This window comes from Ammodytes marinus (assembly GCF_949987685.1).
Source record: "Ammodytes marinus genome assembly, chromosome: 9".
In the NCBI taxonomy this organism is placed as follows: Eukaryota; Metazoa; Chordata; class Actinopteri; order Uranoscopiformes; family Ammodytidae; genus Ammodytes; species Ammodytes marinus.
The window spans coordinates 24,110,787-24,136,549 of NC_137213.1; the positions used below are offsets into that span (position 1 = coordinate 24,110,787).

A 25,763-nucleotide genomic window follows, 5' to 3' on the forward strand; every position below is an offset into this window, starting at 1 on the left:
CGTTAAAAACTACAACTTGTTGTCTATCATGAAACCGTACAACCATTAAACCTTTTTGCATTTTTTAATATTTTTTTCTCTTTTAGATAAGAATTGCTGAGTCGCATAAGCCAATGTATAACCTTACTCATAATTTAAAAAATGTAGATAATCATTATGATATCGGGTAGTATCGGTATCAGCACATATCTAAAACCCAGATTTTGGAATCGGATCGGAACTGAAAAATAGTTGATCGGTATCACTATAGTTAGGGATGGGAATTGATAAGAATTTAACGATTCCAGTTCCGATTTTGCTTATCGATCCGATTCCTTATCGATTCTCTTATCGATTCTCATTGGGTGAGAGAATAAGTACAAATTAGTTTGTTTGTATTATCTCTCTTTAATATCTGATCAGAGGTGTGTCTAGTGTGTGCCTTGAATGATTATCAAGAGTAGGCTACTTTAGGATTAGGAAATTGTCAATGTTCACATTAATTGGTCCAGACAAAAAAATAAATGTTTGGCTTTTAAGCCCAAATGCCATTATGTGCCCTAAAAACTAAAAACACAGACTGAAAACAGTCAAGGAATAGAGCTTGTGCCTTTTGGAATATTAACAGTGCTCATTTGCACTTGAAACAAAATTCAACTGACATAATAAATACAAACAAGTCTTTTGAAAAGATAAGACCAACTATCAACTTTGGCAAATTAACTATTCTTATGCAGAAAACTCATCATGTTAAAGGCAGCGCTCAAGACATCCTTTTTGCTTTGCTTTGCTGCTCTCACCTTTTTATGTATCTCCCTCTTTTATCAGCCCACACCTAAGCCTACACACACGTTCATCCTCATACATTATATCAGGGGTGGCCAACCAGTCAGAGACAAAGAGCCACATTTTTTACTGTGTTACTGCAAAGAGCCACATCGTACACACGGTGGCGATTCCAGGAAATTTTGACTGGGGGTGGCCAAGGTGGGCCACAGAGTTAGAGTGGGGTGGCCATCGCACCCCTGAATGAATAGCATGTGATATGCTGTACAACCAATTCAAAGATGATTTATAATCCCAAATGCCCAAATCATGTTAGTATCCATTGTAATGTTTGTCAGAAAACTAAACCCCTGAAGGGGGGTCTGGGGGCATCCCCCCCCAGAAGATTTTTTTGTGTTTTTAACATGTAATCTAAGCATTCTGGTGCATTCTGGCGAAGATAATAAAGGAAAAAGTCAATATTTATTTCAGCTCAGATGAATAGTAAAATTAGCAAGACAACATAACTTGCTAGCAGCCAGATGCCTAACAACTGCACAGAGGGACGGATGACCACTAGCTTTTGACCAAATATCTTGCTAAAAAAATAAACCTTTATTTATGAAAGTCTGCCCTTGCTAAGAACATGTTACACTCGCTAACTACAAACTTTAATTTTTTTATTCAGATTTCAAAAATCTGCTGGGACACGTGCCTATACACATGCATGGGTGGCATGCATGTCACAAGCACACTTATGCTGTTTTCAAGACCTTTGCTGACCAGAGACCAGTTCTAGTGGCAACAGTCCTACCATTAATTTAGTAATTGAAAATTGCAAACTGATCTCATATCAGTGGATTGGAGTGTTTGTGTGATGAACTTGGCAACTACCTATCAAAAAAAGTTAAGAAAGAAAAAAAATACATATCACCTCTGAACTAGTATACATATCAGGAAAAAAATGTAATTAAAAAAATAAAATAAAAAATAACATTTGAACTGGGGGGGGGGGGGGGGGGGGGCACTGGGGTGGCCAGTAAGATTTCAGGGGGGGGGGGGGCGTTTTTATTTTCGCGGGGAGCTTGCACATGCATGCACAAGCATTATTTATAAAATAAAATAAAAAAAACAGGGGGCCCCACACTAGGACTTGAAACGGGCCCCCAGATCGTTAAGGCCGCCACTGTGATGATGACAGGACGGGACTCCTACAGTACTAAAGACGACAGGGCAGTCATTTTCAACAACTGCCTCACACACAAACTCTCAGTTCAACCAAGTCCACAAACAAAAATATAACAATTTAAAATAGCGTTTTTCTCTTACTATGCATGTTGCTTTGTGGGACTTACTTTTAGCATGGAGAGAGCTGAAGTGGCGCCGAAGATTTGAAGCCTTGAAATGCGCAAATGACACCTGGCATATAAGGCAGAATGGCCTGCCATCGTTCAACAAAAAATATGAACTCTCCCACTCTGTTTCGGAGCGAACTTGACACAAATAGTTTACTCACGGAAAACCTCCCTCCAAGCTGAGCGGGCAGTTTTATGTTGCGTCCGCACCAAACGTTTGCGAACGTTATGTTGCGTCCTCAATTAAACATTTGCGAACAGGCATACACATAGGGCCTACACATTAATAAAATAAAAAATGAAATAATAGACATGTAAAACGAACGTAAGAGCCGCATGAAACGTTTGCGAACATGCACACACATAGGCCCACACAAAAAAAAAAGTATATAAAAAAAAAATAAAAAAAAATTATAATCACATAATTTGATATGAACTGAAGAGCCGCACGAAGCTGGGCAAAGAGCCGCATGCGGCTCGCGAGCCGCGGGTTGGCCACCCCTGCATTATATGTTCAAATCCAAGTGATGGGCAATTCTGGTGCCGACTAGTAAGGCAGCAGACATTTAAATGTTTAACCGTCAGGATCGCAGTCTGCGCGCTTGCTTGTGCGCGTGTCGTTTGATGAAATGGAAACTTTACAATTGTTGCAAGTGGCCATATTGTCGCCTTTTTGCTTAAATTACAACCAAACTTTAGAGCGCTTCTGCCCCGACGCCATGTTTGCTGCGTTCTGAACCAAAACAAAGCAGCGCGAGTGTGAAGTCATGACGCATTTGCAACGAGCGGAACCGTTAAGCAGAACCGTTAAGCAGGCATGTTAATGATTCCAACCGGAATCATTAACATGGTTCTGAACAAGAACCGGTTCTCGATTCCCATCCCTAACTATAGTAAACATGTGAATTCACTACTTTGGTCCTAGCTAAAGATTTAGTAGCAATTTGAGTTAGCACGAAGAAACCAAACCAAACTGGAGCTGTAATCACAAATTACAATGCTCCCTCTGATAAGTGAGGCTCTCCTGAGGCAAACCTTGTAAAAAAAGTTGCAAGCTATTCTCCTTTGAAACACAAAATGTGTCTGATTTGTACGTGTGTACTGTTGTTTGGCAGGTTTGTTACTTATTAATCGTCAGGATTGATTCTGTATTTTCGTTCCCCATCAGCCACGACACAAGCAGGTTAGTGCTGTACAATAAGGCTCACTGTCCAGAGCCGTCTCTCTGCTGACCAAGAGAGCCATGGTGCAGGAATAATCTGTGCTATTGAGCAGCCCAGCTAGCTATACTCATACATCAAAGGCCCTGACATGTCCTTCAGTCAGTACCCAGAGAGATTCTTCTTACTAAACCAATGGCAGTCAGAGCCAGGCCGGTACAGCGCCTTCACATTTAGACAATTCATTAGCCTTTAACTATTGGGAATTCAGTCACTCAACAATGTATATTCTTTACTTCACAGTCAGTTTGATTTGTTTCTGGACCCGACATTGCAAAACGTCAGCTCGGGGCACACAGTATGTTCCTGTTTGAAGAAAACACAGCCCACAGCGATGAAAAAGGACGAGCACAAGCCGAGCTGCCTCTAAACGGCACAAAATGTTCACCCAGCCAACTGTCTATCACGCGTGTGTCCTCATCGCTCCTGTCTGGACGTGAGAATAAACTATGCTCTCTCGTCTTTCTTATACGCTGTTATGCAAACCTGAACAATATACTAAATGCTCCTTTATTGAGTTCTTTCACTGGACTCAATTTGACACTGTGCTGTTTTGTTAACTGTCAGACAGAAAGAAGGCTGTGATTCTGTGTCTCTTTAAATATGTTTGGCGCTTAAGGTAAGACACTGTAGGTGAATAAGGTAAAACATTTTTAACGTATAGGTATCAGTGTGGTATTTGTCCAAAGTTTTTCAGAACAGATTTTGGTACAGCTTTTTTTTATTTTATAAATCAACAAAATACTATGTACGGGTCTTAAAATGCATTTTCATCACGTTTTTCAAGAAGAATATGTATCATAAATCAACCCTTTGTCTTGTTCTTTAGAACAGGACCAGGAATTATTTGGAAAGTTTAGTTGATGCAAGTGCTTAAGAGGTTGAATTTTTATCTATTTAGTATTAAAGAAGACATGATATGGAAGCAGAATAGTAACAAAAATAACTAAAAATAGTTTGTTTTTACCTCAAATACAGTATAAGCAGTACTTGCATATACAGGAAGCTCTAGGCTATGCTCACAATGAAATGTTTTTCTTTGTCGGTTTTCCAACTCTTTCCCATTCCCTGCATGGTGCCAACCGCCATTGCTGCAGGGGCCATGGCAGTTGGCATCCAGTTTTTCGGGCTGACGGGCCCCTGTAGTAGATCTGTTCCTCGAATCTTGCTAATGGAGTGGACACATTGATCAACCTCAATGGTCTGTAGTGTAGGGATGGGATGCTTAAGGGGATTGTGTCGGCGCTGCTTCACTTTTTACGCAAAGGCTTTTCTCCAGATGGCAGGATGCTTGTGTCCCCAATCGATAACGTTCGTTTATATCAGCCTTACTGGGGTTGCTGTGTTTTTCCCTGTGTACCCAAGTCACTGTACATCAGCCCGTAAACCTTCCGTGTTATTTGCTCTTAATTTTAATGGCAAGATGGCTTTATATTGGCCCCCCTAAAAGTTGAAATTAATTCTCCATTGTTTCTCCCTCTCTCCCTTTCTCTCTGCACTAGGACTGAAAAATCGAACAAGGAAAGCCCTGGGTTTACGGAAGAAAGACAGGGATACAGACACAACGTGAGACTCACACTCCTGTCACCATTAACATGCTAACATATGAACTCTTGTTCTCTTTTGAAAGTTTTCCGGATAATAATTGTGCTTACTTTAGACAATTTGATTTTAGCCAAATTTAGACATTTAAAAGTTTACAGTTCTGGGGGCGCCCTTAGCTCAGTTGGTAGGGCGTCCCCCCCCCCAGACCGGGCCCAGCAGCAGACCCGGGTTCGATTCCCGCCCGTGGTCGTTCTCTGCATGTCACTCCCCTCTCTGCCCCATTTCAACTATGTCTCTCTGCACTATCAATAAAGCATAACAATGCCCCAAAAATATCTTAAAAAAAAAAAAAAAAAGTTTACAGTTCTGACTTCTTTTGCTAAATTAAATTAAAAGGGTATTTTACAAAAATTTGTTCTCCAAAGTATTATTTTCAAGTCAGTAACCAAAACTTACGAATGAATGTAGTGCTGCATGTACTATTTAATAATTTCAAACAGTACTTAGCCCTCATATGGAATGATGAAAGTCATACTGCGACTTATGATATTGTTTTGTTCTCCCTCCAAACAGCAGTTCACCTGACAAAGAAGGAAGTGGAAGTGGAAAGAAAGTACGTACATTTTCAATTACACACTTTTTCCTCCTGTTCTCGTTCTTCTTCTGTGCATTTGCGCTGTTTAACAAAGGCAATCCATCATTTTCGCTTCGTTATGATAACTTGACCAAAACCACAAAACTAAAACCTTAACCCACATTGCTATAAACCTATCCTGCCTTTATTCATACAAATTAATTTGAATTAATTTTCACTAACATTTTTATAGCCTACTGACCTCACTTGCTGTCGGCTTTATGATTTTCTCCTTTCATAATTATGTCTCTTTCTCCATTTTGTTGCTAGAAAAAGGCCAATGGAGCACCCAATGGTTTCTATGGTGAAATTGACTGGGACAGATATGTGAGTGTGCGCAGCTAAATCTTTGTTCTACTTAATTTACCCACTCCTCCGTCTCTTTAATGTTTCCTTCCAAGCAGCGATTCTGAAGCTCTTGCCTCGTAACACTGTATCTTGCGATCACTGTCAGGTGCCAGGCTTGAAAATGACTGGTGGACGAGAAAACACTGCGAGATGGAGTGAAAGCTCCATATTCTGTTAGCCAGGAAGCTGACCGTCTCGGGAAGGCCATCTGTGAAATGGCTCTGGGAATGACTGTCAACCTGTCCTCCTCTCTCTTTTCCAGGCCTCCCCTGACGTGGATGAGGAGGGCTTCAGCCTCCGGCCTGGGGAAGAGGCTGATGATATCCTTTCTGTGATGAGCGGAAGCAGTAGTAGCAGCAAAAAAAACGATTGACCTGTTCACCGCCCAGTGACTCATTGGACGAGTGCTTCTCAGCATTAAATAGGCCAAATCAATAGCCCCTCCCCTTTCTCGCCTCATCACATGCATGTGTCCCAAAAACAAAACAGGAAAGAAGTGAGAGAGCCACATTACATTCAGCCCGGCTTCCCAGTTGTCACAGAGCCATAGTTCTCATTTACAGCCGACCCTCAGCTTCACAGATTATTTGAAGTTTGTTGCTTCCCACAGTTGTCAGCAGCTTTATATGTTAGAGATGGATTCATAGAGAGCCGGCACTTTGGAGACTTGCAGCCCCCCCCCCGAGCAAGATGATATAGCTGATGCAGGAGCGGGACTGTCAGTCACATCAGGTGTAATATTGTTAAATGGGACACAGCAGGCGGAGACACAGAGCCAACGTCTCACTCCTCTGCTGCAGTCAGAAGTGGAAGGCTTGCTCGGATATTAAGTTAAACAATTTATAATAACAATGGTGTAGAAATACTCAGTTACAAGTAGCGGTCTCAAATTGTGCCGAAAGTAAAAGTACTCATGCAGTACGTCCCCCTCAGAATAATATATAATATAATTGGAGTATAAGTATTGATGCATGATGTTTTTTATCACTTTCATTTTGCAGCTATTAACGGTGCAGCTTATTTCAACTTTATCTGCCGGGTAGTTTGTGAATTTCATCACTGGAGTTTCATTTTAATGTATAATATTACTTAATAATTTATAAGTTGATGATGTTTTGTACAAATATCTTTTCACTTGAGTAATCAAAAAAATGTAGTGTAGTAATAAGTACAACATTTGCCTATTAGATGCAGTAGGCTAAGATGTATGATGTAGCAGAATATGGAAATAGCCAAGTACCTCAAAACTGCATTACAGGATGTAAGTGCAGCAATACTTGAGTAAATGTATTGTAGTCTACTGCTCTCGTTCCACTTTGTCCTTGACGCGTGTCCACGGGCGTCCAAAGGAAAGCAGTTTTTGTCCTCCAGCGACTCGGAGGACGACGAGGACAGCAAGAAGAAGTTCAAAATCAAGATCAAGCCGCTGGTGGCGGACAGTGCCAAGTGTGTCCCTCCATCCATGGACGAGCTCAAAGCCTCAGTGGGAGGCCTGGCCCTGTCCCCTTCTCTGGTGAGCAGCCCCTGATCAACACTCAGCAGCGGTCTTATGCACAGTAGTGTGGGGCACGGGTCACACACAGACACACACACACACACACACACACACGCATGCACGCACTCACACACACACACACACATATACTCCTACATCGCCAACAGTGGACTATTGGTCTACATTGACCAAGTGTCGACCTCTATTTACCCCTATTTCTGTTGATTAAAAAAAAATACAAAAAAAAAATACAAAAATCATGTGCAAGGTATTTTGTCATATTAGGGGAGAATGGGGTGATCTGAGACAAATAGATTAAAACACAGTCTGGGGGTAAGAACACAGGACCCTTAGAGCCAGCTAGTGTCTGGGGGTCAGAGCAAAGGACAATTAGAACCAGAACAGTCTGGGACTCAGAACAGGACTAGACCCAGCTGTCATTTTCCATCTTTTGAGTATTTTTTTCTGCATTTGTTTTATGGGAATCATTCATTGAATAAAGACATATTTCTTAGAGTCTATTGATGTTAAAGGTCACTCTCCTGTCCCCCACATATATATACGTGCCAAACCATGCCCATGCCCTTCAACCATCAACCCCCAACTCCAGCCCACATTGTCTTTTGTCTTTTCAAACTAAACTCCTTGCTACTAGGGCTGGCCCGAATGCCATTTTTCAGGCTTCGAGTATTCGTTGGTTTTTCCGAGCAAATATTCGGATATTCGTTCCAGAAAAACACACCATCAAACCAACATTAATAATGCCAATGTACTCACTGAAACCGAGTGTGTGAGCCGAGACAGCAAGCTGCGTGCATCTTTTCGGCGATTTATAAATCCATACAAAAATCCAATATTGATAGTCTTTTGTGTCTATATTATATCCATTATTGACTGCCTATTCCCATGATGCAAGCAAGTCACGGTTGATGATGGCTGAATAGCATGGCTGAATGTAAACAAACAGCTGAGCTAAGCTAACGTTAGCATTACGTCAAGCATTACATTTCCTTCCGAAATCGCGCTAATGTTGTGGTAGCCTATAGAGTTATAGGAACACAATCTATTCTTCCTCCATCTCTCTCTCCCTCCTGCGCTTGGTGCCGCTTTTAGTTTGCCTCACTCTGGTAACATCACGTAGCCTACTACAGATATCACTGGTTGCGCTTTGAAAGGGCACCAGCCAACTAGGTCAAAGTTCAAATAATTCGATAATATATTTTAAATGAACGTCTAATTTGTATTTTACAATTGTTTTATAACTTGTATATCCAAATATTATTTGCTGACAAAATATACTGCAGTTTGAGCTACCTTTTGAAAAAATAAAATAAAAAATAAAAACGAATATCCCGAATACTGAATTGAGCTCCGAATACTAATTTAACAAACGAATACTTGGATATTCGAATAATTCGGGCCAGCCCTACTTACTACCTATAATGGATTCTTTAAAAGAGGGCACAGACACTGTCTCACTTTACCCCACAGCATTTGTCTCACTTTGCCCCACTGCCACAATTTGAGAAAAAATTACCTCTCTCAGCAATTCAGGCTAATCTTCAGTTATCATCATCACATAGTTTCATATGTTGGTAGTTTATCAACATGTGTGATAGAAGTTTTTCTACCTGAATCAATTTGATTAGGCACAACAATCGATTAAGTTGACAGCAAGAAAATTTACTTTTACATGCAAAAAAGAAATTTTTGTGAAAAAAAACATGCTTACTTTAGACTTTAGACTTTAGACTTTATTGTCCCCAAGGGGAAATTCTTTTCCACATCACATGTACATTTATGGGCTGCACGCCGACAGACAATAGACAGACACAAAGTAAACATACATACAGGATATATAAACAGGGTGGGACTGGGGTGATTTATCTTGGCCTTTTGTTGAGGGCTGCTATGGCTGCAGGCACCAGGCTTTTGCCATAGCGAGCCCTCCGGCACAACAGGGACCTGTACCTGCGTCCGGAGGGCATGACAGTGAAGTGGCAGTTGAGTGGGTGAGTGTTGTCCTGTGCTATTGTAAGTGCGATGCGTGAGATGGCCTTGACATTGAGCTCTGACAGTGTGGGTGTGGGGAGACCGATTAATTTGGCAGCAATGTTTGTGACACGTGTGAGTTTGACCCGGTTTTTGACAGTGAGCATGTTAAAGAAGCAGGTGGAACAGTAGAGCAGGATGGGCTGGACAATACTTTGATACAACAGAAGGAGGAGATGGGGTGCAACATAGAGTCCTTTAAGTTTACGGATGGCATACAGTCTTTGGTGGCTCCTTTTTTGAATGTCCGTTGTGTGCTGGTCGAAAGTGAGTTTATTGTCCAGTGTGAGTCCAAGGTATTTAAAGCTGTCAACTGTTTCTACTGTGTCATTGTTGATGAGAGTGGGGGGCTGGGCTGATGGGGTACCTATTGTTATTTCTTTTGTTTTGGCTACGTTGAGATGGAGGAAGTTATGTGTGCACCATTGGGAGAAGTGAGTGACAGTGTTGTGGTAATCTGATACAGAGTTATTGTCTGATAGGAGGGCGAGGATGGCAGTGTCATCGGAGTATTTGAGGTAGGTGGTGGTGTGGGAGGGGCTGGTGCAGTCATTGGTGTAAAGTGTGTAAAGGACACACAACATCACCATGAGGTCATCTCTTTCATGGCCAAGGGGAAATGAGAGGGGCTTTAAAACATATATCTCACATGACCAAAAATGTGTTCCGTGTCCTAAATACAGGGGGTGTCTCACATTACCCGATGTCTCACATTCCCCCGTCCTCCCCCTACAAATGTGCTTTTATACATTTTTTTTAAGAAGTTGCTAAGAGGGGACTTTCTGTACTTTAATAATAGCTGTGGAAGTATCTCTGTCTTAAAACATTCTCTTTGTATTTTCTTCTCACCTTGCACCTTGTAGAGGAGAAGTCCGGTAAGCCTATCATTCATTTTCACATCTGTGTGTGTCACCAACAACAACACAGATTGCATGGCATGAATTCACTTAGGACAATACTTGATAACATTTTCTTTCCTGTGATATTCCACTCACAAATTGCCATTTTGGCTTCTCCCTTCTTTTTATGCATGCAGTTTCTGTCTCATCAGTGTTGATGTCTAGACCTTACTAGTCCTCAGTTGTTTTTGTTGACTTTTTTTCTTTCTTTCAGTTTAGCTACAGCTTTACTTGAACCTTTTTGGCAAAGCTTCAACATAACACAAACACCAAGCTCCAAACAAACTGATTTAGTGTTAGAGGAGCTAACATGCCGAGCGATCAGCTACATTCAGTGTCCTGACTCCTGCTACTGCATGTGCGTGCTGGTCCGAGGAGAATTATGCTGGTATTGTCCCTGGTAATCTCAAGGGGTGTGTTGTGGTTCATGTTGTGTTATAAGGGCTTTGCCGTGCAAGTAAAGAGGTGCGGTGTTTGCATTTTTTTCTTTTAGTTGTGTCCATTTGACTGATTTGTCACTCACTCTCTGACCCAGGGCTGTTCTCTCTTCCTTTTTGCTGGTCTCAGAGACGCAGCCCGGTGAGTTTCTTACACCATCTGCTGGCCGTTTCAGAGCCGACAGACTGACACATAGTTTTCCTCTAATTTCTTCTGCCTGACCGCCCAAAGTAAAATTGATGCACAGCAAAATAAGAACAATGATCCATTTAAGGAGGTCAAGATGTATCATTAAATAAAAACAAAAGTTAAAAGCGATACAATTTGGTGACAGATATTTATATATTTAGGCTATCAAGAACATTCTTAATGAAGTTAAAACATTTCCATTGTTTTTATGAAGTTCCATTTAATCTCATGCTGTCTCCCTCATGCTTTATTACCATAGCTGTCACTCAAGAGACCCCGCCCCTAATTATTCATACATTTTAACCTCCAATAGAATAAAAACTAGCCTGCTAGAAAAAATATCATCCCCCTCAGTGTCAGTGTCATGGATATATGAACTAAACATACAGACTAGAATGTTTTTTTGAACCAGGCCTTATATAGGTTTAATAAAGTGGCCACTCGGGTTCACTGCAATTTGTGTCGATTCCGCATTGGATGCTGGCAGAACTCGCTGTGGTTGGGGCTTGTTTATTACTTAAAAAAATGATCTTAAAGTTAAATAGAACTAAAAATTATTTAAGACTGTTATTTGTACGTGATGTACACTTTCAGATGTATTGTCTGTATCCTCAATTTATCTTTTGTTTGGATTCTATCTTTTACAGGGGCAGATAAAAAGGAATTTGTCTTGTAAGTACACCTTTTTGGAAAATCTATCCTGCGCTTACATGCTCACAACGACAATACTAACACATGTTAGCATGCTAATATTAACGAATTAGCACTAAACACAAAGAGCAGCTTAAACTGGTGGTTATTTTAGGAGTTTTTGCATGTCATAAACCAAAGTATTAGACAGACTGTAAGTTTGCCCTGAGATTGGCTCTTAATATTAATAATCAGATCACCAAAGTGATTGCAGTTCATCCTGAGGGGGTCATCCATTTCTTTAATCAAATTTTGTGGCAAATCCACCAGATAGTTGTTTAGTGGCCATCTCATTACAGAGGCTCAAAATGAGCAAGACTGACAGGAATGTATTCAAAAAACAAGCAGAACAGAGCAAAAGCTGAGTCTTTGTTATGTTTCTTGTAGGTGAAGAGATTGCCAGACCCAGACGCTCCACTCCCACACCATCTCCTGCCCCTGAGACGCCAAGGTCTGTCATCATTTGCCCATTTTGTTCAGCCTGCATGTTATTGGCAATGTAACAGATGTGCCAAGAACAACTGTGGGAGCAGACATTTTTTAAATCAAGTGAGAAGTTTGTTTGTGATTGTTGCGTTTCTCCTCTTGCAGTGACAGGCTGTCTCATGTTCCTGCCTTTTTCGGGCTGCCTTCAGAGACCAAATATGCCAGATACGATGGTGTGGACCCTAGCGAAAGGACATCACATGAATTTATACGAAGCATGCCATTTAGCAGGTGCCATTTACAGAGCCGTTTTTTTTTTTCTTTTTTCATCCACAGTGGTCCCTACTGAGGCGTGGGCGTGTGAATCGAGACCACGCTCAGAATCACCGCTGAGCAGAAGTTTCCCAACAGGAGGTGACCAACCACACTTTATCCTTGTTGTGACATCAGTGAATATTTGAAATGCTGTAATACGTAGTGGCAAGCTGGCCTGATCTGTCATTGTCATTGCAGCTCCTCCTCCGCTTCCTCCCAAAAACATTCCATCGAGAAGTCAATACGGCTGTCCTTCGGACTATGCGGGTAAATTTAGCTTTAAAGTCAGCGATTCTGGAGAACGCTTGTTGTCAAAATCACTCTTTGTCGAAATCAGTGAATATCTCCTCACTGTCTGCTACCTGTCCGTAATGTGTGTGCGCTGATTTTTGTTTGTTTGTTAATACACGACCTAGGCTCTGTAAAAGGGTAAGTAAACAAACTGGCTTGGACTGACCAACGGAAGCTAGCAACAATGTTATCGATACGGGCTTAGCTACTTAACTGCTTGTATAGGCTTTGATAAGTATTGGTAATTGGCTTTAACACCAATTTAAATATTGACAGGTGTATTGTGACACCTTCTACAGTAGCTTACAACTTAAACACATGCTACATTTTAATTGCGATAAGTCTATCGTTAGCATTGTTGCTAGCCACAAATCCAATTACAGAGCCTAAGCTGTGTATTATTAATCGGAATTGTTTTTCCAGCGGACAGACAGTTCAAACAGGTAGTACAGTATTGACATATCTACTGATGTTGACAAAAAATTATTTTGACTACAGAATCGCTGACTTCGCCTGACAGTGTTATGTTTCAATCGTACATTCAAAGGTGCCATGAGGAACTCTTAAATATTTCTTAAACAGCCTAATTTTTCCTCTGATGATAAAAAATGACATGTAACAGCAAACTAAACCATCAGTGCAAAGAATGTTATTTTTATATAGTTTTTCTTAATGCCTTTGTCATGGGTCCCTCACCCTGGAACTATAGCTGGCATAGTAAAAACACTACCGCTTTTGTCCAAAGGGGGTGCACAAATGAACAAATACTTAAAGTTCCTCGGAGCACATTTGAATGTGAAGTCAGCAATTAGGGGGACTGCTTGTTGTCAAATCACTTTTTGTCCAAATCAGTGAATATCTCACAATCCACTACCTGCCCGACCTGTTTGTGTGCTCTGTAAATGGGCATGTTTCTAGCTAAGGTAGTCCCCTTTGTTTGCATACCCTTTGTTTAAATGCCAGTTTACAGAGCCTATAGGTTTGTTTTTAACACCGGGCGCACACACATACACACACACGCAATGGACAGATCGCAGATCGTGTGAGATATTCACTGATTTTGATAAAAAGTCAGTTTGACAACAAGCATTCTCCAGAATCACTGACTCCACCTTTAAATCCCATGAGTGCCTGTCTGACTGAATCTTAATGCTGCCTTAAAATTATTTCCAGCCGATCTACCCAACGGAAGGGCAGGTCGCAGCTCTGCACCCATCTACCTGAACGTCCTGTCCCCCGCCGGCTCTTACCGAGGCTCCCCTGCCCCTGACCTGGACGATGTGTTCGGCCCCACGGACAGCGGCGGCGAGGAGACAGCTTCTCCCCGATGGGTGACTTTCACCCACGACAGGCCCCCGCCACCAGACGAACCTGCCCCCCCTCCACCACCGGACTCCCCCGCCCCGGACACACCCTCTTCTACGGCCTCCACCCCTTGCCTCTCTCCCGGGCCGCCGCCGGACGAGCCCCCACCGTCGCCGCCGCTCCAGTTTTCTCCCGGGTCTCCTCCTTCTCCTTCTCCTTCTCCTTCTCCTCCTTTCACTCCGCTGGACTCTCCCCCTACTTCCCCTATGGTTCTAGGTCCTCCCCCTCCCGATGAGCCGGCCCCGCCCCTGCCTCCCGACTTCTCGCCCTCCCATTCGCCGCCCCTGTGTTTCGACGAGGACGCCATCGACGAAGAGGTGCTGCAGTTTGCCGAGTACTGTTCCTCCCCAGCCCCCGTCAGCCCCGCGCCCCCCCTACCAGCGGAGCGGAGGTCTCCCAGGGCAGGAGTCACGTCCCCCCTGGTCCTCTACGGGGCACAGGTGGGAAAGTGGACTCCGGAGGGGGCGTATCTGAGAGATGATATCCCAGACTTTGTGGGCTCACCCAGAGAGCTGACGCCGAGCTTCAGGTGCACGCCGCCTCCCCTCCCTCCAACCACCTACAGGTCTATTATGTCTTCCCCAGGGCCCTACTCAGGCAGCAGTGAGTATACTCCGGTCCCTTTTCCAAATGTTCACAATGGCCTATAATGATGAATGATTGGAGAAGCGTATTTCAACTAAATTGAATTTAATGACACCGGCACTGCCATCAGTGCCACCAAATACAATCACACAGAGATGTTTGAAGTTTGTTTGTTTGTAACCTTTATTTAACCTCGAAAGATCAATTGAGGGGTGACCCTCTTTTACAATGACGTCGAGTACAGATACACAATATACAATGAGAATACATAACAAGTTTACACACACACACACACACACAGACAACAACAATTTAAAACATTCAGATCAATTGAATGAAATAAATAATAGCCTAATTAAAACAGTTACAAGTGTGGAGGGGTTGATTCAAAATAATACTTTTAAATTGGTTAACAGATATGAGTGTATTTATTTTAATTGTATGTTGTAGGCTGTTCCAGGAGTCAGGGGCACTATAGCTAAAAGCGGTTTTACCAAGCTCAGACCGGGCATAGGGGACATATAACATGATCATGTCAGTTGAGCGGGTTTGATAAAGCCCATCTGAAATAAGCAGCATTTCTGTCAGATAGTGACAGAAGTGCCGTTCCTCTGGCCACATTGCGATCTGTGTTACAGTGTAATCTGAACCATTGATAGATCAGTGGTCTTTTTTTGCGGGGAATTTTTCAGTAGCCTAAATATGAACATTATTTATATTCTAATGATTGTTTCTTAGAGGCCAAATTATTATTTCAACTTTCTGACTTATTTATGATATGAGGAAACATTCTCAGGAACATTTTTACAAGATTTTAGAAGCAACTGATACAGTGACAAAATGACCCCGAGTTAAATTCTAATAAAATGCCACTTTGATGGATTGTTAGTATAGAGAAAAAAGATTTCAAAAGTGATCTAATTTATATGAATGGTAAGACATTACAATGACCTTCCATTTAAAGGAAAACTTCCATTACTTCTTCTAGTTCACTACTTCTAAAAGGGTTCAACTACAACGGTCCTGCCGTCTGTCCCTTCTACAGCCTGAAGAGAGATTACAAAACTAAGCCAACCAATTTATTTTCCTTACAGAGAAAAAGCGGAATGGTTTATTTACTTCAAACTGCCTGTCATACTGAAAATGAGTAAACATGTCAGTATGTGCTAGTTTGAAGTACATGGGTTTGTTACTGCCATCTAGTGTTGTGACCACAGTCAAAGTGATATTTCCTTTGTGTAGTTATGTAATAATGTAAGCTCCAGTTAAATATTTTTTTAAAAGATCCACTTTCCCACAGTAGGTGAAAATACTGTAGATAGCGTCTGATCGCTGGGCAATATCATCAATTGATTTTGTGGACACCCATCGAGGGTCATGGGTGTGTTTGACCACATGTTTTTTGGATGAATTAGACCCACAACACATCTGAAAGGCTCAGCTGCTGAAAAGTTAGAAGCAGGGGATATTTTTAAATTGAATTGCAGAAGAGAAAAAAATTGTCAAATATCGATGCTCTCCAGGAAAACAATTAACAGGGCTTTGCTGAGTAGATTGGAAGTGGATAGAAATTGAATCGTGGTCACGATTGGCAGTGGTGACTGACTGCCTTAAGCAAGCTCCGGTTGGCGGTTGGCAGTTACCAGCGTGCGGCCCGCTCTGTGAAATTGACGTGAGCATAAACGCTGGAGATGATGTTGCTGAATGAGAACCTCTCTCACTGTGATCTGAAGGCAGTGCTAACCACAGACACTGGTATCTGTGCCGCAGGCCCCTCGTCTCCGGCTCGTCCTGCCACGCCTCAGTCCCGAGGCAGTCCGGTCCCTCCGCCCCCTCCTCCTCGACCTTCATCCAGACCAAAGCTGCCTCCAGGGAAACCAATCACAGACCTGGTACATGAGCAGTCTCCTCATATTCTTCTTACCCTCCTTTGATGACTTTTTATTCAGATATTTAAAAAAAAATACATGATTCGTTGTCACCTATAATTCAAAATGTACTTTTTCATGGTTTTTCAACATTATAATGGGTCCCCGTCATGTTTAGAGACTACTAAAGTATGAGAGGAAAACAACCTTCTCTGTTTTTCTCTACCTCCACCGTCCTGAGAAACCCGGGTTCAAAAACATCTGTCAAATTTTCCCCCATATGACATCATAAGGGGAGAAGCCATACATGTAAAGACCAGGACACACCAGTCCGACTACCCGAAAATGGATACTGCCGATTCAGGGAGCTCCAGTCTTCCCGTCGCGGCCGAAAAAGTGCAAAGAACACACCAAACCGACTGCTGACTTTCCGTACACTCTGCGCTTGCGCGGGATGTAATGTCTCCATAACAGCAGGCGGCGCTAATCTGTATTGTGGCCCAAAAAAATACGGAAGCCGGAAATGATGGGACGGCTCTCTAGAGCATAAACATAGATAGAAATACGTATTTATATTTATGGACCATAAAGAGCACCATTTTTAGCAGAGAGTGTCGAGCATGGTGTCGAGCAGTCAACAAGGGTTGATGCATGTGAGTACTCGCTGAACGAAACAAACAAACACATTAAAACGATGGCTAACTGTTGTTAGCTGTTTGTGCTACCCGCCTCACTTCCGGGCTTCACTGATTCGCTAGCCCTCCACAAATCAAATTGCTCCAACTGAAAGACTGCCCGCCGCCGGCTCAAAAGAAGCCCGACGACATCTACGACGACCGATTTCACGGCACACACCAAACAGATTCGTGTCCCCGCCGACTCTACGACGGCGATTATCGGGCCGGTGTGTCCTGGCCTTTACAGACAGAGGCTGAAAACAGTAGATTCAGCAATGGCAGTGTGAGAAATTTGAAGGATGTCTTGTAAAATACACCATGAAAACAGTTTCTTGCAGAAACCTAAATTACAATTTTGAACCTGAAAATAAGCATTATATTTGACCTTTAAAAAAAAAGTAATTTTCACCATTGTGTGTCGTTTTTATCACTGTTGATAAATTGTGTGTTGTTGTTGTGTACCGTCTTTCCAGTCTCGGCCCTTCAGTCCGCCGGTTTCAAGCAGCCCCCCACCCTTCGCCCCCCTGGCCCGGGCAGAGAGCTCTTCCTCTATCTCCTCCGTCACCTTGACTAGTGCAGCGTCCACTCCCACCTTAGGAAGGGAGCTTAACCTGTGCACCACAGGTACTCTATTGCCAGCGAGTCAATCCTGCCCTTTCTTATTTGTTCTTCAACCTCACGTCTCAGTCCATGTTGTGTGTCGCTCCTCATTGTCTCTGTCCCCTCTCCATGATTCTCTCCTCCTCATGTCTCTGCTGCCCACCCAGAGCCCTCACAACAGCCTCTGGTGTGGTTTGACCATGGCAGGTTTTATTTAACTTTCGAAGGTGAGTTCAAGCTAGAGCGCTACTCTAGTCCCACCAGTGCATGGGCTGCCTGAAAGCACCTGGGCTCCTTTCACCTGCTGTCCTGTCCACACTCATGCTCACTGAGACACAAAATTGTTGCCTATCCCATCCCATGTCCCGCTCACCCACATGGAATTTGGTTCCTACTTGATGGATTGTGATTTTGTCTGTTTGCTTTTGTTTGTTTACACTCCCATATCCTCCGCTAGTTACCCATAGCTTAAGATTTAGCATCTAAGGAACAACCGAATTAGAATAGATCCGACATAGTCTACATTTTAAAGCTGTTTTTTCTATTTGTGTGTTTTCAACAGGATGCTCCAGAGGACCCAGTCCGCTCACCATGGGACCCCAGGACACTCTACCAGTGGCAGCTGCCTTCACAGAAACCATCAACGCCTACTTCAAAGGCGCAGACCCCAGCAAGTACGTCACACATTTCTTTTTCTTGAATCTAATTTTCATACATAAAGGGATTCTGGGAGTATTATGTTTTTGTCAACCACCATCTCTGAGATCTGCCTATTCTCTCTCTCTCTCTCTGTTCCAGATGTGCTGTGAAGATCACAGGGGAGATGGTGCTGTCCTTCCCGGCTGGCATAACCAGGCATTTCGCCAGCCAACCGACTCAACCCATCCTCACCTTTAGCATCAGCAACTACGGCAGACTAGAGCAGGTCCTCCCTAATCCACAACTGCTGTGCTGGTGAGAATGATACACACACACACACACACACACACACACACACACACACACACACACACACACACACACACACACACACACACACACTAGTATCGCTGGTCTTTGTATTTATGATACATAACATGATAAAATTATCTAATAACCTTTCATTCCTCAGTGATTCCACAACAGACAGTGTAGACACAAAGGAGTTCTGGGTGAACATGCCAAACTTGATGAGCCATCTGAAAAGAGTGGCTGAACAGAAGCCTCAGGCGACGTACTACAACGTGGACATGATAAAATATCAGGTATGGAAATGATTGTCTATTTATCCAGTAATATACTGACTTCACAATAGAACATAATTTCATCCCTATGTCTGGCCGTTTTGTGTTTCTGTGCGTCTCAGGTGTCGGCGGCAGGGATCCAGTCCACGCCTCTGAACCTGGCAGTGAGTTGGCGAGGCGACGCCACCAACACGGACCTCCGAATAGACTACAAATACAACACAGAGGCCATGGCCGCCCCAGTGCCACTGCACAACATCAACTTCCTGGTACCTGTGGATGGAGGCATGGCCAGAGTCCAGGCCATGATCCCCCCTGCCACCTGGTAAGGACTCCACTGAAGCTATGAGACGTTTAGATACTGTGTCGTAAGTTGGAAATGAAATCGTATTATCTCATGTCGGTGAACTATTTACCACCTGTCCACTTGTAGAAGCTGTCTGTAGTGTAGCCATAGTATGTATTTTAGTGATGCAAACTGTATATACAAGCTGGTTCAAAATAGTTTTTAAATAGTTTGTATTTGCATGGACCTAGGCCTGAGTTTTCTACATTTCTTAATACATCAGGAAGCAACCTGTCCTTTGTAATGAGAAAGTACTTTCTCATATAGGAATCCAGAGCAGCAGACGATACAGTGGAACATCTCCAGCCTCTCTCATAGATCTGAAAATGGAGGTAAGTGTAAATTTGTTGTCTTGTCCTGACAGCATTTGTTAAACAAACAATCCATCTCATTATATTCTATATAATGGCACTGTACTTTTTGCCTTGAGGCTGGACCTTTATTTTTATTTTCTGTTATTGGTTTTATGCTTTGTATTCATTTAATACTTTACTGAAATGTAAAGGTATCATTTCAGTACAAGACTATAACAAAACCCCCAATATGGTATCTGTGTCCTCCAGGAGTAGGGGCTCTTCTTGGCCGGTTCCAGATGACAGAAGGTCCCTGTAAACCCTCCCAGCTGTCGGTCCACTTCACCAGCGAGGGGAGCACTCTTTCAGGGTGCGATATCCAGCTGGTTGGGACCGGCTACCGGCTATCACTGATCAAGAAGAGATTTGCCGCAGGTCAGTTTGTATGTGACCCCATGGTGGCTGATTGAAGCAAATAAGCTCTTTGGTTTAGTCATATGCAAACAAACACAACACAGACACACATACACAGTGACTTGTTTCGTTTTTGCTTCACAGGGAAATATTTGGCGGATAATTAGTGGACCTGTTTGTGAACGGAACCAAATGAATCAATGGCTTTTGACTGTGAAGACTATGGATTCATCCCATGTTTAGTGCATTTTCAAACTTTATCTTTAGCAGCCGTTAGAATAAACAGAGAAACAAACACACACACACACACACACACACACACACACACACACACACACACACACACACTCAGATGATATTTGACTTCATAACATCATGGTCAGTGGACTGACTGCTGCTGAGTTTATGCAAGTAAATACCAATCATTAGTTTTGTGCACTTGGAACACGTATGGGGTTACATGGAGTAAAATATAGAGAACCCCTGATTCTTTGTTCCTGTTAACATAATTGTGGATTCATACAGTGATCCAGCCTTATTCATTGCAGTTATCTTTTGTCCAACTAGTTGTCATTTCGAAATACATTGTAAAAGATAATGTGAATAGATAATATAATATAAAAACAATCCTAAAACAAGGGGAAAACTATGAAAAATTTAAAAAGAAAAAAACGTGTAGTATAGGGATTTGCTTTGCAGTTTTGTTCTAAAGAGGTTATGATTTAAATGGAAATATCTGGTTTACACTGCCACCCTTAATCAGGTTCTTCTCCCACCATGTGTGACCGATCTTTATCGTTGTCTATGCAGAATTTATGTTTCTGTGTCGACGACCTTTGGAAATGTCACAGCCCATTGTATCAGTCTTTTGGTTAAAGGTGACAGGTCGGGTGCCAGTTCAAAATGACCCGCAGCGCTGGACTAACATCAGAAATCTTAATCTGAAGGTGCTTTTTATATGGAATTATATTTGTGCCTCAACCCGGATCCAGTTTAGGAGCTCAGTAAAACTTTATTGTTTACAAAATGATGTAGGGAAATTATTATCATGCAAATAATACTTTTAATTGACATCTCATGCTCAATCTTGTATGCTGAGTAAATATGTCGGTTTACTTCAGTTTACGCATTTACCTAATTTTATATTAGATCACCTGAATAGCATAGTTTAGCATATTGTTTTAATTTTCCAGCCCATGACCTCACAGTTTTGGTTCCCTATCACTGCTGCCGTAGTGTTGTTTTTGGCCATAGCTGGCAGCTTTTTTCATCTAAAAAAAGAAGATAAAAACATAGAAATTCTTCCCTTAGGAGTTGGTTGGTACCAAAACAGAGCTAAAATTAGAGAAATATTGGACCTACTTCTATCAGGTGGCAAGAAACAGGACTCAAAATGTCATGCTAACGTCTCTCATGTCTGCTAGATATGCGTTATTGCATGTTAATAGGAAACTATGTTGTTAACTAACAACTTCACCATATCAACTAGAATGTCAGCCTTGTGTTCACAGCTGGTTTCCGCTGACCAAACGTAGCATAATAAATATGTTCACTTTTTTAAGTGCCCATATAGGCCTACATTCCTTGGCTAACAGTAATCAAGTTAGCGAACTAGCTTAGTTAGCTAGTGAGTGTCCTACAGACATTAGCTTGTTACCAAGTCAGCTAGTCTGCCAGCTAATCAAGTACAGGCTAACTGTGTACCATTCTACTACCACCTGCCACTTCTATAGTGCATTTATTTGGATAATATGACTCAGCATTTGTTAATTCTTTTGTTGCCTTAAATTAAATTATTTTGGAGTGATAGGCTACTTTCTCAACAAAATATAGTGCTTTTTCGTGATCAAAACGTTCCATCCGTGATCAGGATTGAGGCACACTTATGTAATGCTATACTTTTACATATGCAGCCTTTTCCACTACTTTGGTGGCATTTCGCTGTTAACGGGTCGTGTGAATAGAGTTGATAAAATCCGGAAAAAAGTCAAAGCAGTTTGACCTGCTGAGGAACCATTACATCAACACTATGGGGCATGTGCAATGCTAAAATACATCACATTTGACCACATCACAGGACTTAAGTGGTATTTGTGGTGGTGTGAAAATGGTCAAACTTTGTAACAACAAGGAAATAATTTTTGTCACTAACAGAAGCTGCTACTTTCACCGTGGTAAAAAAAAAGTCTGCTTTATTTATTCTGTTAATGTTACAAAAATAATGTAAGATGTAAGCGTACAGAGCCAGATGTAAGTGCCATACGGTGAGGAAGAGGAGCTTTAAGTTTCAAGGTGAAATGTAGAAGGGACCTTGGCTGACGATTGTAGGAGTTGCCTTTGATGCTGCTTAAATAATTGGGCTTATTCCTTGGACTATCTTTGATCAAGGTCTTGACGAGTATTATTGTGGGGCCATCGTGGAGAAATGAGAAGAAATGTCTTATCAAGAAGACTGCACTGTTTGTGTCCCTGTTTTTAATTTCTTCCTTTTCCACCATGTTGAATAAATGTTTTATTGTTTTCTAATAGCAATATTTAAAAATTTAAGTGTAAAAAGTGTACATAAAAAGCTATGTTTCGAATATTTCTCTGGGCATATGGATGTGTCTGTGACTGTCTCTTGGTTTATTGATGTCAGCACTCATAATGCAGTAGGGGTTTATGTAACTGACGACGCCACTCTTCATCTCTTGTTTTACATGTGGGTTTCTTGTTAGAAAAAAAAAGTGTTACTGTTGAATGAATAACTCTAAACGGGGCCGCATGAAATCTGCATTTGTCCATCACCAGTTATCAATGCAATACCAACTTACCCATTTCGACAAGGTCATGATACGTGTGTTATTGTATAATCGTGCTATGAGGAGACTTTTTGCCTTCACTTAAACCTCCACTCTCTGTTTTGCTGTTGTTGCACCTTCAGAAACCCATTGTCAATAAATTTGGCATGTACTCATCGATATTCCCATTCCATGCATCTGATATAGGTGTTTGACATGATCTTGTGTTTGACTTTGCACACAAAACACACCTTGAATTTCATTAATAAAACAATTTATGGCGTCATGTCACATGTACACAAGTTGATATGTGTTTGAACATCACATTTTAGAGAATGTTTTAATGTCTTGACTCACACTGTGTGGGCCTAGGTGTAATATTTAATTGAGTTACTAGGTAAAGAGAAAAAAACAACAATTTTTTTCTCCAGTTAGCCTAAGAAAGAACACCAGTTCAAAGTGTTTTTGTTAGTAATGCTTATGTTTTTCTTTGCCTTATTTTTCAGCATACAATAAGTCCTCCAATATTGGTGGGTTTCTGTAAGTTTATTTTTTCTACAAGGTTGTGGCTGTATTCCTTTCACTGCATTAGACACAGAATATGCAAACATTTCATGTAAATTTGCCATCCAAAGATTTTGAAAGTAAATATATTTAAAAAAAATCAATATAATGTAATACCTGTTTTACTTGGTAAATAAAGAAGAGGAGATATGAGACATTTATTGCCTTCTCATTTGTTCAAAGCTAAAAGCTTACTTCAATGATAATGGGAGATTTTGGCTATTCGTCATGATTCAAACACAAGGTCTGTGTTGTCAAAAGTTAGGTTCAAAGTTTATTCTTGACCTCAAAATCATATGATAAGTCCTTAAAGTGCCAATAAAAGAAAGGGGAAATGGGGCGCCCTTAGCTCAGTTGGTAGGGCGTCCCCCCCATAGGCCTCGGCCAGCAGTGGGCCCGGGTTCGATTCCAGACCGCGGTCGTTCTCTGCATGTCACTCCCCTCTCTGCCCCATTTCAACTCTGTCTCTACACTATCAATAAAGCATAAAAATGCCAACAAAAATATCTTTAAAAAAAAGGGGAAATTATAACGTTGATTTTATTAAGCCTACAACCAGATTCTTAAAACTAGGCCAAAGTGGACCTTGTTTTTTTTTTTACTTTCACTGTTGGCAATGAATACCTCCTTCTTTATAAAGAAGATATTGCTCTTTTCTAGCCATAACTTTGACATTATCCTTTAGTATAATTTGTAGCCTCTAATATCATTAGCAGTGTAGTTCAAAGGTTCAAACACCTGACTCGAGCAAGAAGATGGCAAGAAGCCTCTCTTTCTCCTACTTCCAGTGCCGACTGATGACGTATGGTTGCCATGACAACACCAAGCTCCTCGAGGCTACTTTTGGTCTGCTCGGTTCAAGAGGTCCTTAAATCGGTAAAAACAATACAAAAAACGTCTGAAATCAATACTTTAGTTATATTTATTTGTATTTCAAACGACATGCTGAGTTAAACTATATTGATAAGCAAAGATAATCACGGGTTTAAACGCACGAGCTGACTATGTGCTAACTTACCCAGAGAAATTAGCTTAGTCATGTTTGATTAGTTATAACGATACCCTCTCGGGATTCACATATTTTTTATTAATTTCAAACGCCCTCCGAGAGAGTTCCCATTATCAACTAAGTGTTTGCATTCAACGCGATATTCTCAAGTGTTGGGGTTAACTCATAGGCCTAGGCTACTATAAGTTAGTCTTCTACTGTGTTTAACAAAATAATAATTGAGCTAACTTCAGTATATTTAGGTTTTAATCCTGTCAAGACAAGCTAAAGGAAGGGGGAGCTGTCATGTCTGACCATCTGATAAAAGACAAATCCCAAAGAAAAGAGAAGAGGCCAGGCAAGGTGCCATCAACAACTGGCAAGACTAAGGAGTGAGTAATTCATGTATACTTGAGAAGTGCAAGCCATTACTTATTCTGATCATGTTTTTTTTTTTTTTTTTTTTAGCTCTTCAAGCAATGTGTCTGATGAACTAGCACATAATGATGAAAACCCTAGGATGGCCATAACTATGGAGAACACCTACCAGTTGGGTGAGATAACATTCACCTAATGGCAAACATGCAGCTGCACCAGAGCATCATCCCCAACTTTACAGATGTGTTGTTATAGATTGTGTCCATTCAATTCAAGTTCATATCAATGACTTACAATATGTTTAATATCATAAGCAAATGCTAAGAAGTAAAACATATTTGTTATTGGTATTTTTATCTTTTTATTTGGACCATAGGACCTTACAAACGCTTCCCTGTTCCTGCTGCGACAGACATACTGAAGGATGTACTTACCAGTTATCTCCAAGAGGAGCAATATGAAGTAGAGTGGTCTCAAAAAATGACAAAAACAATATGTGAGGTAAATAAAACTGAAAAAGAAAGCTCATTCATGCAACACCTTCTGAATATCTTTGGAATTTGGGTCCTATCAGTTTCCCTATTTGGATTGTCCCCTCCCAGGTGATAAGAGCCCGTGTGAAGGAGCTGATGATACCCAGATATAAGACTGTGGTGCTGGTCCACATCGGCCAGCAAACCGGACAGAGCATGCAGATCAGCAGCCGCTGTCTGTGGGACGCAGCCAATGACACGTCCGCCTCTTACTCCTTCAAGAACAGCTCTCTGTTTGGTGTAGCGACTGTCTACGCTGTTTACCATGAGTGATTAATGCAGAGGTTGAATGGACTCTTGACTTTGGTCATGCATTTTCTAACAGTTACCAAGGGATAGCTGCTGTTGGAGAGTATTTTGTCCATGTTGTGTTTTGTGCTCTGTATACAATTATAAAAAATCAATAATCTTTAACCAAAATGCATGTTGTTGTTTTTTATTGCATGAAAAATGAAATCACATCATCTTCATCTTGATAATGTTCTGCTGATTATATTTTAAACTAATG

The 25,763-nt window shown here is 41.5% G+C and overlaps 2 protein-coding genes across 2 annotated transcripts; both read left to right on the plus strand.

The window, feature by feature from the left end:
- Positions 1-3,619: 3,619 nt before the first annotated feature.
- Positions 3,620-20,068, plus strand: sgip1b (SH3GL interacting endocytic adaptor 1b; the record flags this gene model as incomplete). The annotated part of the gene is made up of 23 exons (XM_080034105.1): positions 3,620-3,755; positions 4,822-4,885; positions 5,438-5,477; positions 5,769-5,825; positions 6,109-6,196; positions 7,196-7,359; positions 10,257-10,268; positions 10,860-10,871; positions 11,567-11,591; positions 11,997-12,060; positions 12,201-12,268; positions 12,372-12,449; positions 12,549-12,617; positions 13,815-14,609; positions 16,362-16,483; positions 17,610-17,760; positions 17,904-17,963; positions 18,299-18,410; positions 18,535-18,690; positions 18,848-18,980; positions 19,082-19,284; positions 19,573-19,637; positions 19,869-20,068. 23 exons carry the CDS (start codon positions 3,620-3,622, stop codon positions 20,066-20,068), a joined length of 2,874 nt encoding a protein of 957 aa, XP_079890231.1.
- Positions 20,069-24,650: 4,582 nt separating this feature from the next.
- On the plus strand, positions 24,651-25,528 carry LOC307254996 (dynein light chain Tctex-type 5-A-like; the record flags this gene model as incomplete). The annotated part of the gene is made up of 4 exons (XM_080033590.1): positions 24,651-24,736; positions 24,813-24,898; positions 25,099-25,223; positions 25,325-25,528. 4 exons carry the CDS (start codon positions 24,651-24,653, stop codon positions 25,526-25,528), a joined length of 501 nt encoding a protein of 166 aa, XP_079889716.1.
- Between the last annotated feature and the right edge of the window lie 235 nt (positions 25,529-25,763).